The sequence below is a fragment of the Acinonyx jubatus genome, chromosome B4 (assembly GCF_027475565.1).
Source record: "Acinonyx jubatus isolate Ajub_Pintada_27869175 chromosome B4, VMU_Ajub_asm_v1.0, whole genome shotgun sequence".
Taxonomy (NCBI): Eukaryota; Metazoa; Chordata; class Mammalia; order Carnivora; family Felidae; genus Acinonyx; species Acinonyx jubatus.
The window spans coordinates 4,422,401-4,438,390 of NC_069387.1; the positions used below are offsets into that span (position 1 = coordinate 4,422,401).

The 15,990-nt window shown below is 46.0% G+C and overlaps 1 protein-coding gene across 6 annotated transcripts in view; it reads right to left on the reverse strand.

The window, feature by feature from the left end:
* The window catches only part of LOC106988139 (aldo-keto reductase family 1 member C23-like protein), a 130,605-nt gene continuing 114,615 nt past the window's right edge, over positions 1-15,990 (reverse strand). For 2 of the 6 annotated variants that reach the window (XM_053225207.1, XM_053225208.1), the window contains 8 exons: positions 15,590-15,757; positions 11,877-11,993; positions 10,866-10,943; positions 9,749-9,871; positions 6,094-6,203; positions 5,221-5,386; positions 4,585-4,667; positions 2,939-4,397 (listed from right to left, as the gene is read on the reverse strand). In XM_053225207.1, coding sequence (XP_053081182.1) covers positions 4,316-4,397; positions 4,585-4,667; positions 5,221-5,386; positions 6,094-6,203; positions 9,749-9,871; positions 10,866-10,943; positions 11,877-11,993; positions 15,590-15,757 — 927 coding nt within the window. In that variant the 3' untranslated portion in view covers positions 2,939-4,315. Of the gene's footprint in view, positions 2,091-2,931; positions 4,398-4,584; positions 4,668-5,220; positions 5,387-6,093; positions 6,204-9,748; positions 9,872-10,865; positions 10,944-11,876; positions 11,994-15,589; positions 15,758-15,990 lie in introns of those variants that run through there. The other 4 variants (XM_053225205.1, XM_015086550.3, XM_053225204.1 and 1 more) reach the window with 4 other exon arrangements.

Sequence of the window (15,990 nt, forward strand, 5' to 3'; positions counted from 1 at the left end):
GTTCTTTTGACCAGGGATTGGAAAAGAATCCAGAAGGAGAGGGAAGGTGTGGATCTGGAATCAATTTTCCGGTTTCTTATTTTGTAAAGCAAACGTTTTATTCTGAGATCATTGTAGATTCACATGAAGTTGTAAGAAATAATACAGAACATTCCAGGTACTCTTTACTCAGTTTCCCCCAACGTTACCATCCCGAAAACCCATAGCACCGCATCACAGCCAGGGTTCGGACCTTGACACAATCCGCTGGTCTTATCCGGACCTCCCCAGATGTGTACTGATTCGCGTCTCTGATTTTTTTCACGTGTGTGTTTCGCGAACCCTTTGCCACAATCAGGAAAGGACGTGCCCATCACCACGAGGGTCCTCATGTTCCCTTTTATAGCTATTCCCCTCCCTCTTCTGTTTCTGCCCCCACTTCTCCCGCCCCCCTCCATTTAACAAAGGTATAATTGACAAATAAGCTGTATGTATTTAAAGTGCATAACATGATGATTTGATAAGCATAGACATTATGAAATGACTCCCATGATCAGGTTAGTTAATACACCCATCACCTCCGATGGTCACTTTTTTTTTTTTTTAACTTTTTTTTTTAATGTTTATTTTTGACAGAGAGAGAGAGAGAGAGACAGAGCATGAGCAGGGAAGGGGCAGAGAGAGAGACAGAGAGAGAGAGAGAGGGAAACACAGAATCGGAAGCAGGCTCCAGGCTCTGTCAGCACAGAGCCCGACACGGAGCTTGAACTCAGACCACGAGCTCATGACCTGAGCTGAAGTCGGACATTCAACCGACTGAGCCACCCAGGCGCCCCTGGTCACCTTTTTTTTTTTTTTTGGTGAAAGCACTCACGATCTAGTCTTTAAGCAAATATCAATTATACAGTCCAATATCATTAACTGTAATTACCATGCCGAACATCAGGTCCTCATAACTTAAAAGTCGTATCTTTTACCAACATCTCCAAATTCCTTCTACTCCAAAGACACTATGTTAGAACTTTTTTCTTCTTCAAGGTCCACAAGGCTGTTGTTTTGTTTTGTTTTTTCCAGCTGACTTTCTCTCTCTTGTTCCTGTTGGGTTATTTATATTGTTTTATCTTCCAGTACGTTAATTATTTCCTCTGTCCCTCAATGTCTTTTTCTTAAAGTTGATTTAATTATTTTTGAGGGAGGGAGAGAGAATTCCAAGCAGGCTTCCCACTGTCGGCGAAGAGCCTGACTCAGGGCTTGAGCCCACAAACCGTGAGATCATGACCTGAGCTGAAATGGAAGAGTTGGACACTCAACCAACTGGACCACCCAGGCGCCCCCTCTGTTTATCCTTTGAGTTTCTTGTTTTGATTCTTGTAATTTTCAGCTCTAAAATTTCCATTTTGTAATTCTTTATATCTTCTGTTTCTTTATTGAAACTTTCTATCTTTCCACTAGTTCCAAGTGTGTTTGTCATTGCTCGTTGGAACAGTGTTTATAATGGTGGCTTTAAAATCTTTATCAGATAATTTTCAGATCTCGGTCGTCCTTTTTCATTCAGCTTGACACTTTCCTTGTTTGTGGCATTATGACTAATTTTTTTGTGGAACTATGACAGTTTTTATGTTACCTATGAATTGAGTTTTAGATCCCTTTAAAGGTCTGATAAAATTGTATAAGTGTAGTAAATTCTCAGAGCCAAAGAGAAAAAAATTCTTATGAACAAGTAAAAAGCTAGACTTTGGAAATAACTAAATGGTTAGTTTTTTGTTTTTTTTTTTTTAGGGCTTTATATTTTCCTTGTGATCACTTCAGTGCATATCAGCATTTTAACCTCAGTGACACAGGAAACAGCAAAACAGACTAAAAAGTCAGGGCATTGATAGGTTAGGTTGTTTGAAACGTATTTTCATTTACTTTGGAGGGAAAAGACTGGGTTTAGAGACTTTCATTTCCTAACCTGCGGAGTCACACTGTGGTTGACGAGGCAGCAACAGGGGATAAACCAAGTGCCTGGTGTTGGCCAATCATCGAACAAAATCAAAGAACTCTGGAGGGAGCACAGACATTGCTGTTAACACTCATCAGAAAATGGGAAATCCGGATGACGGCTAAATCTAAAAGGTAAAGGGAGAGTCTTAGTCAAGGAACTGTTTCTGTGCTGGGTAAAGAGACGTTTCTTTTAAATTGGCTTCAGGATGAAAATTAACGTAATTTTCTTTTGGGACAGGTACAAAACCAACCGGTTTGATAATAACCGCATACTATTGCATGACATTGTAACGAACACACTATAGAAAATACACTTCCATGCTCATGAACACACGTATAAAAATAAACCAATATGTTGCCTTTTTTTTCAGGTACTGTATTATTCTACAACTTAAGGAGCTAAGCTATTTGTGTTGATATTGTAAACTCCCAGGAGGGCAGAATTCTGCCCCTTTAAAAAAAAAAGTTTATTTATTTTGGGGGGAGACAGAGAGAGTGCGAGCAGGAGAAGGGCAGAGAGAGAGAGGGAGAATCCCAAGCAGGCTCCATGCTGTCAGCACGGAGCCCGATGTGGGGCTCAAACTCATGAATCTTGAGATCACGACCTGAGCCGAAATCAAGAGTTGGACGCTTAGCCGACTAAGCCACCCAGGGACCCCGCATTCTGCTTCTTTGAAAACAATGCCAGTCTGGTTTAATATATAAAATTAACAAATATTTCATGGTGATGATGAGGAAGGTAATAAGAATATCACTTGTTTCATTTCTTTTAAGCACTTGGAAATATTTCATCTGTGCCTTTACTTGGTGGGAAATTATATATTAGAACTAGGGATGGATACAGTGATTATGATATAAGTCAGTTCATCAGGGGACTTCCATTGTAGCAAGGTAGGTAAACTCCTCTTCTCATATATATATATATACATATATATATATATATATATAAAATTTTGAGCCATAAAGTGCTAAATCACTATCGATATTGATTAAAATTGCTGATATCGCTAAGCATGACTGCCTGGGTCTCCACCCTCCCTTACCCTTCCCTCTCTATCGTTTTACGATATCATTCATTCAGCCAGTGTTTATCACTCAGGGAGACAGAATTTTAAAAATCCCACCCTGGGAATCTAGCATTTCAATCGAGGTAAACAGAAAATAAGCAACGTAAATCAAGAACCTGGATGGTATGCTAATGAGGACTATCAACACAAAAACGCAGAGCAGAGAGAAAGGGTTGCGTTTTTAGGAAGGGTGACAGAGAAGGTGTCACGGAGGTGAGCCCTGAGTGCGGACATGAACGTGGTGAAGGAGCGGGAGGAAGAGTGTCGCAGGCAGAGAGAGAACGGGCCCTGGCACAGGTGTATGAGAGGGACGGCCAGGAGGCCACCGGGCTGCATGGGGTCAGCGGGGCACAGTAGAAGGACGTGGAGGCAGACGGCCAGGGAGGCAGCGTCCTGCTGGCCCTTGCAGGTGCTATAAGGAAGGTGGCCTTCTCCCTGAGTGCAATAGGCTACCGGATGTCAAGAAGAGGGGTGCCCCGCACTCTGGCTGCTGGGCATGGACGTCGGGTACAGAGGCCGGAAGAACAGACGGCAGCCAGTTGCCAGCTGAGCTGGAAGACCTCGGTGTGAGCGTGTTTGTGGTGCGTGTGGTGGGGGCACCTGCGAGCAGTTGCCACTGGGAGCTCAGTGTAGACACGACAGGTTTTGAGATGTCTATCACACACCCAAGTGTCGTTGAATAAAGGGATATGCAAACCTTGGTTCAGGGCTCAGGTCTGGGTCGGGTATAATTTGGGGGAGTGTATATTTAGATGGTGTTTAAAGCACGAGACTAGATTAAACCACCGAGGATGTGGGTGCAGGCAGAAAAGAGAAGGGGTCCAAGGATGGCGCCCTTGGTCACCCCAAAGTTAAGAGGTCGAGCTGCTGGGGAGGAACCCGCAAAGAACACGACAAGGGACATGGCCAGGGAGACGAGGGGAAACCAGATCGGCTGTGCAGAAAGCAAGCCAGGAGTGTGTTTCTAGGAAAGAGTGTTCCTCCCGCTAAAACAAGACGAGGTCGTGGCTGACCTGGGCGAGAAGAGTTTTGGCAAAGTGGACAGCAGATGTCTGGTTGGCATGGGTTCAGAAGAGCAGGGGAAGAGAGAAGCTAGAGAAAGCGAGGACAGCCTTCTTCAGGAAGTTTCCGTGTGAAAGGAGAAATGGGATGTAGAGTGAAGTCGGCTCAAAGGAAGATTTTTGTTTTTTTAAAGACAAGAGCAGGTTTGAGTACCTCTAGGAATAACTTCGTGGGGAGGGAAAAACTGACGATGGAGGCAGACAGTGGGATTTAACCAGGTTTCATGTAGACTGATGAGGAAGGCAGAGGGAGAGAGGCATTAGTTGAGGGTGCCCGCAAAGGACGCCATCACATCGGTTGACTCTGGAACGCAAGCAGGGTCGGGACACAGGGCATTAGAGTCCCAAGGGAAAGGGGGACGGAAGGGCTGGAAGAGACAGTGTTTCCCAGCCGCTTTCCTCCGAGAAGAGGCAACCCCTTTGTGGATTGGAATAACTGGATTTCTTCTCTGTCCTGCTCCCCAGGGTCTACGGTAGAAGGAGCTACTTACAAAGGATCTACAAAATAGCGAATGTTCCTGTTTAGACTGTCTAGACTTTCCATGTCCTCTGGTGTCAACTGGAAATCCAGAACCTGTCAGAAAGGTGAGAAGACGGACTCAGTTTCCCTGCAGCAATTACTGTCCGCTTCTCCTCCCTCCCCCAACCCAGACACACATTTACGTAGGAATGTACGTAGGTTTTACGAGACGGTTGTCATGAACCTGGGGGCTCGTTCCAAACGAGAGTCAGGAGTGTGTCCCCTTGGCTGTTTGAACTCAGATCACCCTCGGGGGCTCTGGGTGGGTGACTGTGGCCGCAGCAAAGGAATCCTACACCCTTTCAAGCCTAAATCCCATCTCATCTAGCTCCTTCATTCTGCAGCTGAAGAAATCAAGGCCATACTGTTGGGCGAAAAAACAGGACTGAGACCCAAAGCTGACCTTCTGGGTTTCTTTCCCACTTCCTCGTTCCCTCCCTGCAGCAGATGGAGGCGGGGGATAGTTAGACACCGCACTCGCGTGCATAGCGTAGGCAAGGAGGTGAGCTTGGCCCAAATATACCTTGGGTGCCTCGCCGATGACCCAGACCAGAGGGAGACGAGGTGCCTCCATCAGTCCCCTGCCGCCCACAGCCCTCCCGTGCACCTGGAAGTTCTCCCGAATTCTCTCCTCATTGAAGCTCTTGGCCAGGGCCACCACCCCCCGCTGCAGCTGGTAGCGCAGGGCCACCTGGGCTGGGGTTCGCCTGTGCCTTGCAGCAATGGCACTGAGCACTGGATCCTCCAGGAGAACTGGGTTGTTCTTGCTCAGCCTGGAAGGGAGGCAGAGGTGCAATGTGTCCGAGGCTGTATGTCCATCTTACATGGGATGGCTGGGTGGGTTCCATCCTCTGAAAATCCACCCGATTACCCTCTGGCTGTCTCAACATCTGTTTTTGCTTCTTTTGGCCAATCCAAAGAAGAAGGACCAGAGAGAGGCAGGCAGAAAGGGACTCTCAGGTATTTGCTCATTTTTTACACGTTTCTGAGAAATTCGGTAAAAGACTGGATAAGCCAAGAGGACAAAATTTTTGTCCCAACTAAGACCCGATAATCTCCATTATAATAAATAAACCAACTGTTTCCTAAGAAGTTGCTATTTCAATAATGCTTTCAACTAATTATCTGCTTCGTCAAGTGCTAAGAGGAGCATTTTTATACTCCTCTTCAAGAGATAAAGAAACCCAAACTCACAGAAGCTCTTACTTGTCTCACGTCCCTCAACTATCAAGTGTTCGAATCGTGGCCCGGGCTCCCTTTGCCACTCTCTAAACCCAAAGCTTTTGAACTGGGTGAACGTTCTAATCAGTGATTTTATTACTTAACACTGTCTTATCGAGTCCCTACAAAGTAGGCTAGTGAAAGGGTTGGCAAAGACGGACTATTTCTGCCGCCTATCGCTCATCTGCCCCAGAAGGTTGAGCGATGACTCCAGAAGGGACAGTGTCCGTGATTAGAATAAGTGCAGAGAGGTCATTACCATTCCTTCCCTGAGTTGGACCCCAAGGCCGCGTACGCAGTCAAGACGATGTCCTGGGACTTGCAGAACTCCAGCAGTTTGCTCTGGTTGAGGTAAGGGTGACACTCCACCTGCAGAAAGCAAGCAGAAGGGTTGGATTCCAGGAACATAAAGTGCTGTATTGCATGACAGCAAACATATCTGGGCGGTCCAGCAACACGGGGAACACACGACTGTCACCCACAGCTGGGCCAGGGGAACTGACAGAGACTTGCCCTCCAATTACTGCCCACGGACAGCAGAGCAGTACTGAGAAACGGGCTTGGTGCTCATGACAGACAAGTCAGATCAGGAGGTCAACAGACACGCTCAGTCTCTCGGACAGGAGACCACGGGGCTGGCCTTGGCTCCCCCTTGCGCGTCGCTCTGTCCAACGAGAAGCAGCCCCTGCCTTTCTTCGTTCTTCGTTCTCAGTCCCTTACCCTGACCTCTTCCCTTCACAGCTGCCATGCCTGGAAAGCAGCCACTCACCCTTCACGTGTGACTGACTTTCCGTGAGGTCAGTCTTCAGCTTCAGAAACCAGAGCGCGTTCGTCTTTCCCACCACAGTGTGTTGTGATGTCTCTGCTTGACCCGTGGAGCCTTCAAACACTGGCCCTGCTCTACGTCACTGCACCTGTTCCCTTCCCCAAGCCCAGTCTTGTACCATGTGTACAGGGCTCGGGGGCTTCTGGCCCTTTGATCATCGAGCGGAAATACGTTGCTCATTGTGACTAGTCAGAAGCTGTTACTAGCGTTGTGACCCGCACACGCTACCGGTGAGAGGGGCTTCTGTGCCGTAAAAGATAATCAGGGGTACAGTCATCGTCCTTTCTGTGTAGGGGACCTGGACACCCAGACGTATGTGGGTCAAGACGGTCACCCCGCCCACGGGATGGGTGGGCTAGGGGCCAGCTCAGCTCAATTTGTTGATTCTCGGGCTGGCCTTGGCTATTTCCCCTTCCATGACACGGGTCAGGCTCACGTAAAACCCTGGGCGGGCAGGCTCTAGCGTAATGGTGTCCGTTGCAGGGGGGGCCTGAAGAAAACAGAATGTCTTGACTATTTTTCAAGATGGCTACTGGATTTTTCTCCAGTGTTCAGTGCGAAAACCTGGTAGGGCTTCTGGAGGTAAAACTCAGGAGAGCCTGGGGACAGGCCCATTGAGGAGCCCCCTGGAGATGTTAGCTCTCAGACTTGACGCTGAGGCTCCAGCAACTCCGGAGCTGCTGTTCCACCTCTTCCTGCCCCATAGTGACCCTGGCGGCCTTTTCGTTCTTGGCAAACCGCGATTCTCTGTATCAGCCTATCTGTCTCTCCAGTTTTCTGGCCGGCAGCTGGCTCTGTGACCTCAACTCTCTGATGGATCTAAAAACAGTTGCTCGTTCTTGGTTTATTCAGCTCTTCTTATTATAAGGACACAAGCAACAACTCCCGAGCTCCTTTCGGGCCAGACCCCAAACTGCGAGTGTGCACACGCACTTTTTGCCACACGCCTTTCTCACAGCCTCTGCTCTGACTCTGGCGACTCAATAAGAATGAGCAGGGATTGGGGCGCCTGGGTGGCTCAGTCCGTTGAGCGTCCGACTTCGGCTCAGGTCATGATCTCGAAGTCCACGAGTTCAAGCCCCGCGTCGGGCTCTGTGCTGACAGCTCAGAGCCTGGAGCCTGTTTCGGATTCTGTGTCTCCCTCTCTCTGACCCTCCCCCGTTCATGCTCTGCCTCTCCCTGTCTCAAAACTAAATAAACGTTAAAAAAATTAATGAAAAGAAAAAAGAATGAGCAGGGATTGAAGAGAAGCAAGCAGCCCTACTTCGGCCCCACTTGAACTGTATTCCCCAGCACCGTGTGCAGGAAGGGCCTGGTGCTGGCTTCCTGGGGCTGGTTCAGCCATCACGTGCAAATGACCTGTCTGCCTCACGGTTGTCTCGGGGATGAACACGGAAGGGGAGGAAGGGTGATTTATTGTATTTGGGGAACAAGACTAAGCCACCTGACCTGAACTGCCATCCACTCAGATCACCCCTTGGATCACAATGAACTGTCCTCTGTTCAAGCTTCTCAGGCCCACGTAAACTTCCCACCAGCCAATCAGTCTAAGCTTGGCGGTGGTCCGTCTGCTCTGTAGAACCCAGGGCGACGGACGGCTTCTTCCTTAATTCTTCAACATGACCCCAGGCAAAACCAGTTTCTTTACTTTCTCTAGACTGACGATCCCCAAGGTGGAGGTAAACCTCCCAAGGGACACAAAATACAACTTTTCAGAATTCTTATTTGTATTCTTCATCTATAAATAAGAGAAAAAACAAGCCTCACTAATATTTAATACATGGATTGGCTGTCACTCTCTGTCAGCCTTCATGTAAGAAGTTTAGAAGGAGATAAGATAAAGCCGGGGTGAATGTGGACCCTCCCGAGGACAGAAGTGTGGCCACTCACTTCCGTGCTCACAATTTCTTCCATAATTCTCCAAGATCAGGAAGTTTATGCGTGGCTTTTTTTTTTAAATTTTTTTTTTTTAACGTTTATTTACTTTTGAGACAGAGAGAGACAGAGCATGAACAGGGGAGGGTCAGAGAGAGAGAGGGAGACACAGAATCCGAAACAGGCTCCAGGCTCTGAGCTGTCAGCACAGAGCCTGACACGGGGCTCGAACTCACGAACCGCGAGATCATGACCTGAGCCGAAGTCGGACGCTCAATCGACTGAGCCACCCAGGCGCCCCAATGCGTGGCTTATTAAAGTGGGTTTATCTTTTTTTTTTTTTTAAGTTTATTTATGTATTTTGAGAGAGAGAAAGAGAGAAAGAAAATCCCAAGCAGGCTCCACACTGTCAGTGCAGAGCCCGATGCGGGGCTCGAACTCACGAACCATGAGATCATGACCTGAGCCAAAATCAAGAGTCAGATGATTTAACTGAGCTACCCAGGCACCCCTAAATTTATCATTATTTATTTATTTATTTATTTTTATTATTTTTTTTTAATTTTTTTTCTAACGTTTTATTTATTTTTGAGACAGAGAGAGACAGAACATGAACAGGGGAGGGGCAGAGAGAGAGGGAGACACAGAATTGGAAGCAGGCTCCAGGCTCTGAGCCATCAGCCCAGAGCCCGACGCGGGGCTTGAACTCACGGACCGCGAGATCGTGACCTGAGCTGAAGTCAGACGCTTAACTGACTGAGCCACCCAGGAGCCCCAAATTTATCATTTTTTAAATAAATTTACTATTTTGAGCATTTCTAAGTTCAATGTTGTGAATGTATTCACATTGTCGGGGGCTGATTTTGTACCATCAGGGCTCAGTGGTTATCTCATGACACAGAACTCAAAAGAATTACCTGTTTTCTTTTCCACAGGAGGGCTCCAACTTTACTGACCAGAGATGAGAAAGATCCAGACTTTGTTAGCTGCACATTTCTAGGACCCACCCCCCATTACACACCTAGGAGATTATACTCCAATTTGAGCCTCGGGTGTTTTTTTACAAAGTGACTTGGCCTTGGGGACTGTCTTCAACAACTTGCAATGCAACTCTGTTCTCTTCAGGAGAGGGGAGTGCCGCTGGTGACCTCCTTGAAATGACACAAGAGGAGGGGGTGGAGTTGGGGGGGAGGGGCGGGTCCACGGGGCTCACCTGGTTGCACACGGGCTTGTACTTGAGGCCGGGCTTGTCTAGGATCCTCTCCAGCTGCTTGCGGTTGAAGTTGGACACCCCGATGGACTTGGCCAGCCCTGAATCCTTACACTTCTCCATGGCCTGGGGAGGAAGGGGCTGTGAGGAGTGATCCCTGCAGCTGGCTGGGGAAGCACGGAAACAGGGATGGTGCCGAGAGAGGGGGCTCGGGATGGGAGAGAATATGACACAGGACAGAGGAAGCCTTGAAAGCTGCGGGTGTCAACAAACGAGACAGGGATTAACCGGGTAGGAGGAGAATGAAAAATAAAATAATAGGAGAAAAAGGGCAAGAAGACGGAGTAAGATAAGAAGGCAAGGGGCGCAGGACCCAGCTCAAGGAGCCGGTGCGGTTTTTGGCCGGACACCTAGAAAAACTCGAGCAAAGTCACAGCGAGGGCCAGGCGCACAGGAAGTGGAGCCTGTGCAGCATGGGAGGCAGGAAGGGGCCAGACTGTCCCCCCGACTGTGGCTCCCTGTTTTCTCTTCGACCCCCTTTCCCATGAGGGTCACCAAGTTCCCTCTGTTCCCGTCACACGTGCCTCGTTGCTGTTCTTGAACATGACAGGTTCTCTCCCGCCTTAAAAACTTGGCCTCGGCCTTCTTTATGCCCGTATCGCTCTTCCTCCGGATACTACACAGTCGGTTCCCTCGCTTCTTGCAAAGCTTTGCCCAGTGTTACCTTGTCAGCGAGGCCTGCCCTGCCCACTCTGCTTTTGTTGTCCCTCTGTGTGCCAGGCCTGCCCTGGCGTTCTCAGCTCCCTCATCAGCTTTATTTTCTCATACATCCCCCCACGCTGCTGTAGCACCTGCCAGTCCGTGGGGCTGGAAACCTTGGTTTGTTCACCAGTGCGGCCTGAGCACTTAAACACACTCAGTACTGAGTACACCACAGGCACTCGGTAAGCACTTGCTGAACTATGAAATGCGGGAGATGTGAAACGGAGGCAGAGGGACATCCGGGGACTCACCCAAGTCTACCTGGGGGCGGAATTGGACGAGGTCCACGTTTCCTGAATCCCCTGTCCAGCCTCTCTCCCCCAACGTCAGAGACGTAGCTATTCAGAGCCGTACTCACCTCCCACGTGGCACAGAGATCCACTGTGTCGAAAATGAGTTCTCCGTGTTCGTCCTTTGGGAAGAGCTCTTCCCCAGGCTGGGACACCGGGAAGAAAGAGAGGTTGTACAAAGCTGTGTTTGGCCTCAGCCAAGCTGTCGGGAGCCTACAGACCTTGAGGCTAATGCAACAACCTATTCTCATTCTTGAAAGGTTAGGCTGAAGACAGAGAAAGTACATTGAGGGAGTATACCTCCTAGAAAGGTTTTAGCTGCTAAACATCGTGTCACAGACAACTTGGGACACCCAAGACCCCATCCTAGAGAGAGGCTACAGTGATGCCACGGCTCAGCAGGCACCTTGGCCTTGGATTCTCGTGAGATAAGCTGCTCTTACCCCTGCTTTACACCTGGAGGTGGTCACACAGTAGAGCGACTCGTGAGCATCTGGAGGGTTGAGTTTCATCATTAAATTTCCTATACCTCAGCTGGTCTCCATATCGGGACACTCCCCAGACACGAGTGGGTATGAGGTGGACATTCAGGACCATGGGGTCTTTTTTTTTTTTTTTATTAAAAAAAAATTTTTTTTTTAATGTTTATTTTTGAGACAGAGGGAAACAGAGCGCGAGTGGGGGAGGGGCAGAGAGAGAGGGAGACACAGAATCTGAAACAGGCTCCAGGCACTGAGCTGTCAGCACAGAGTCAAACGCAGGGCTTGAACCCCGAACCGTGAGATCATGACCTGAGCCGAAGTCGGACGCTTAACCGACTGAGCCACCCAGGTGCCCCCAGGACTGTGGGGTCTTGAAAATACAGACAATGCATTTGCGAGATCGAAGCAAAGATATTGAAAGCCAGTGAACTCTTACACTCTGGGGCTGAGATGGGACTTTTGCGGCAGAAAAAAGGGGGGGGGGGGAAGCTTAAAGTATTATGTATGTTTTTTCCTCATTTTTACAAACTATATCCTCTCTTGTATTCAGCTCTTAATTTTTACGTTGATGATTAAAGTAAAAGAACTTTCGCTAACCTTCAAAGGTATTGGGATATGTATAAGATAAAGATCCACATAGCTCAACTGAAGTTTACTCAGCGATATTTCCAAGCTGGTTCGAACCAATTCTGGACGTAAAAAGGTTCCCCACACCTGCAACGGTTGAAAGGGAAGGTATGAGATTCTTTCTTTCAGAATCTTTAGGAGAAATTAATAAAGTGCACAACTGTCACTATTTACAGATGACAGAGAGTATATAAAGGCTCCACCAAAAAACTATCAGAACTAATAAATTCAGAATTCTGTACGGTGGCAGGATACAAGATTAATATACAGAAATCTGTTGCATTTCTATACACTAATAAGGAAGTAGTGAGAAAAGAAATTAAGAAAACAATCCCATTTACGATTGCACCAAAAACAATAGAATCCCTAGGAATAAATGTAACCATGGAGGTAAAAGACTTGTGTTCTGAACATTGGAAGACATTGATGAAAGAAATTAAAGATGGCACAAACAAATGGAAAGCTACCCCATGCTCGTGGACTGGAAGAACAAATATTGTTAAAATGTCCCTACTACTCAAAGCAGTCCGCAGATTGAACGCGGCCCTTATCAAAATACAAATAGCATATATTTTTGCATACCTAGAACAAACAATCCTAAAATGTGTATGGAACCAGAGAAGACCCTGAATAGCCAAAGCGACCTTGAGAAAGAAAAACAGAACTGGAGGCACCATAATCCCAGACTTCAAGGTATACTACAAAGCTGTGGTAATCAAAGCGATCATCACTGGCACAAAAACAGATGCACAGGTCAACAGAACAGAATAGAGAGCTCAGAAACAAATCCATGCGTATATGGTCAATTAATCTACAACAAAGGAGGCAAGAATATGCAATGGGAAAAAGACGAATGATGTTGGGAAAACTGGACAGCAACATTAGAAGAATGAAACTGGACCACTGTCTTTCATCATACACACAGAAAAATAAACTCACAATGGTTAAAGACCTAAATGTGAGACCTGCAACCATAAAACTCCTAAAAGAAGACACAGGCAGTGACCTCTTGGACATTGGCCTTCACAATATATTTGTGGATAGGTCTCCTGAGGCAAGAGAAACAAAAGCAAAGATAAACTATTTGGTCTGCATCAAAATAAGAAGCTTTTTCACAGCAAAGAAAACCATCAACAAAACAAAAAAGCAACCTACACAAAGGGGAGAAGGTATTTGCAAGTGATAAATCTGACAAGGAGTTTCTATCAAAAACTATACGAAGAACTTATTCAACTCAACACCGAAAACACAAAATAATCTGATTAAAAATGGCAGAGAACATGAATGGACATTTTACCAAATAAGATGTACAGATGGCTAACAGACACATGAAAAGATGCTCAGCATCACTCATCATCAGGAAAATGCAAATCAAAACCACAATGAGGTATCACCTCACACCTGTCAGAATGGCTAGTATCAGAAAGACTAGAATGACAAGTGTTCACAAGGATGTGGAGGAAAGGGAACCCTGGGGCATTGTTGATGGGAATGTAAACTGGTGCAGCCACTGTGGAAACCAGTACGGAGGTAGGTTCCTCAAAAAATTAAAAGCAGAAATACATATGATCCACAACTATAACTCCACTTTTGGGAATTTACTCAAAGAATATGAAAACACTAATTCAAAAAGACATATGCACCCCTATATTTATTGCGGCATTATTTATAATAACCAAGATACAGAAATAATACAAATATCTATAGGTAGATGAATGGATAAAAAAGGTGTGATATATACGTTTGTACATATAAAGAGTGGAATATTACTCAGCCATAAAAAAGAATGGAATCTTGCCATTTGTGACTAGAGTGTATTATGCTAAGTGAAATGAATCAGACAGAGAAAGAAAAATGCCAGACGACTTCATTTATATGTGAAATCTAAAAAACCAAGCAAATGAAAGAACAAACAAACAAAAAACAGAAACAGATTCATAAATATAAAGGAAAAACTGGTTGTTCCCAGAAGGGAGGAGAGTAAGGGGAGGGGTGAACTAAGTGAAGGGGATCAAGAAGTACAAATTTCTAGTCATAAAATAAGGAAGTCATGACAAATGAGAGATGTTGTCAATGACGCTGTATGGTGACCACACTTATCATGGCGAGCGCTGTGTAATGTACAGACTCGTCACACCACCATGTTGTGCGTCTAGAACTAACAGAACCTTGTATGTCAACTACGCTTCAATAACAAAAATGCTCAATTTTAACTCCTCTTCAATAAAATATAATTGTTTCATTTTAATATGGTCTATGTAACCAGGGGCTTGCTGCCTGGTTTTAGCCTAAGGGGGAACCATATAAAAACTATTTTATACAGCTTAAAAAAAAAAGAATCTCTAGAAGAAATTAATGAAAGGGAAAATGAGCAACAACTACAAACCCACTTGCAGTCGTTGGGAAGTGACACTTGTGGTCATTGGGAAGTGACGAACCATCCTGCTTAGCTCCTAAATTCTTTTTCCTCATAGCTTCTGTTTCATACTGAATTAAGACAACGATGTAGGAAAGGAAAAATATGGCCCAACACAGGAGGTCTCAAACCCCTGTAAATGTAAAGGAATTATGAAACACATTCCTGGGTTCTACCTCCAACATATTACATCACAATATCTGGAGATTTTGGCTGGGAAATTGCATTTTTTTCCCCGAGTTTATTTGTTTTGAGAGAGAGAGAATGCACACAAGCAGGGGAGGGGTAGAGAGGGGGAGAGACAGAATCTCAAGCAGGCTCCACACTGTCAGTGCAGAGCCCGACATGGGACTCAAACTCATCTACCATGAGCTCATGACCTGAGCCGAAACCAAGAGCTGGATGCTCAACTGACTGAGCCACCGAGGCGCTCCTGGGAAATTCCATTTTTAACAAGAACCTCAAGCAGTTGTGATTCAGGAAATTGCATTTTGAATGTATTAAGTGTTCCAAAGAAAAGTAGGACCTATAGGAATTTTGGGGGGAGGGTACTTTAGTTAGCTTATTTTAGGAAGTCAAAATCTAAGGAAAATCCATCAAAATTGCTAAGGCTCCCTCCCTACGGAAGGGAAATAAACAGACAGGAGAGCAATAGTGATACCACATCTAACACAGTCATTCAGAGAGCTTCATACCGTGGAGCAAGAAGGAAGAAATTCCCTTCCTGCCTAGAATTCACTTGTATGGACTTCAACTCTCTCTTCATGGGTCACTTTGCCTCATATCTAAATATCTGGTTCTAGTTAGTCGTAGTCAGCTCCATGAACACTATTGGAGAAAATTCTTCTTGGATTCCTTTCCAGTCTGACTTAAATCCGTAAGTTCTTTTATTTGTTTCAGCTATACTATCAGTAGAAATGAAAAATAGTAGGAGAAAATGGCTCCAAAGTTAAAAAAAAAAATCTAAGTACTTTTACAAACATTAATTTCAATCTCATAGCAGTTCTGTGGTATTATCTTCCCACTTCATAGGAAAGAGACATGGGATGTCTATTGACCATGCCATAGGTTGAGATATGAGACCTAAGGCTCGAAGAAGTTGGAACCCACATCCCTTGCCAGCATGTACCCCACCTTCAGCATATACCTTCTTACAGTGCAAGGTCTGTGGGAATGAAAATTTAACCAATAAGAGGAGAACTTCACCGAGAAACTCTTCAGCTAAGAGTGAGCTTTTCACAGATACGTAGGGAACTATACACAGAACCTTTGAAGTGTAGAATATGTCCTCTCTCTTCACAGAGCCATCAGTGATCTTCTTCCGGATGGCCCTCCCAATCTCTTCTTCATTTAGATACAAGTAAGCGGAGTCAAAATGGCGGTAGCCTACATCGATTGCTCTCATGACAGCCTCTTCCACCTCACTCTTAGCAACCTAGAAGACCACAGAAAGACAAAGACCTACTTGATTCAGGAACAGATGGCCAATCCCACCAGCGGAGCTATTTAGCAGAACCTATTGTTTTTCTAAGGGCTAAGAGTTAGAGGTGACAGAGCTGAATGTGGACTTATACCCAGTGGTAGATGTTTAACGATCTATGGTGTAAATACTCCCACCATGGCTGACTTCAAGCCATGAATATTAGGAAAAGGTGCTCACCATCAGAT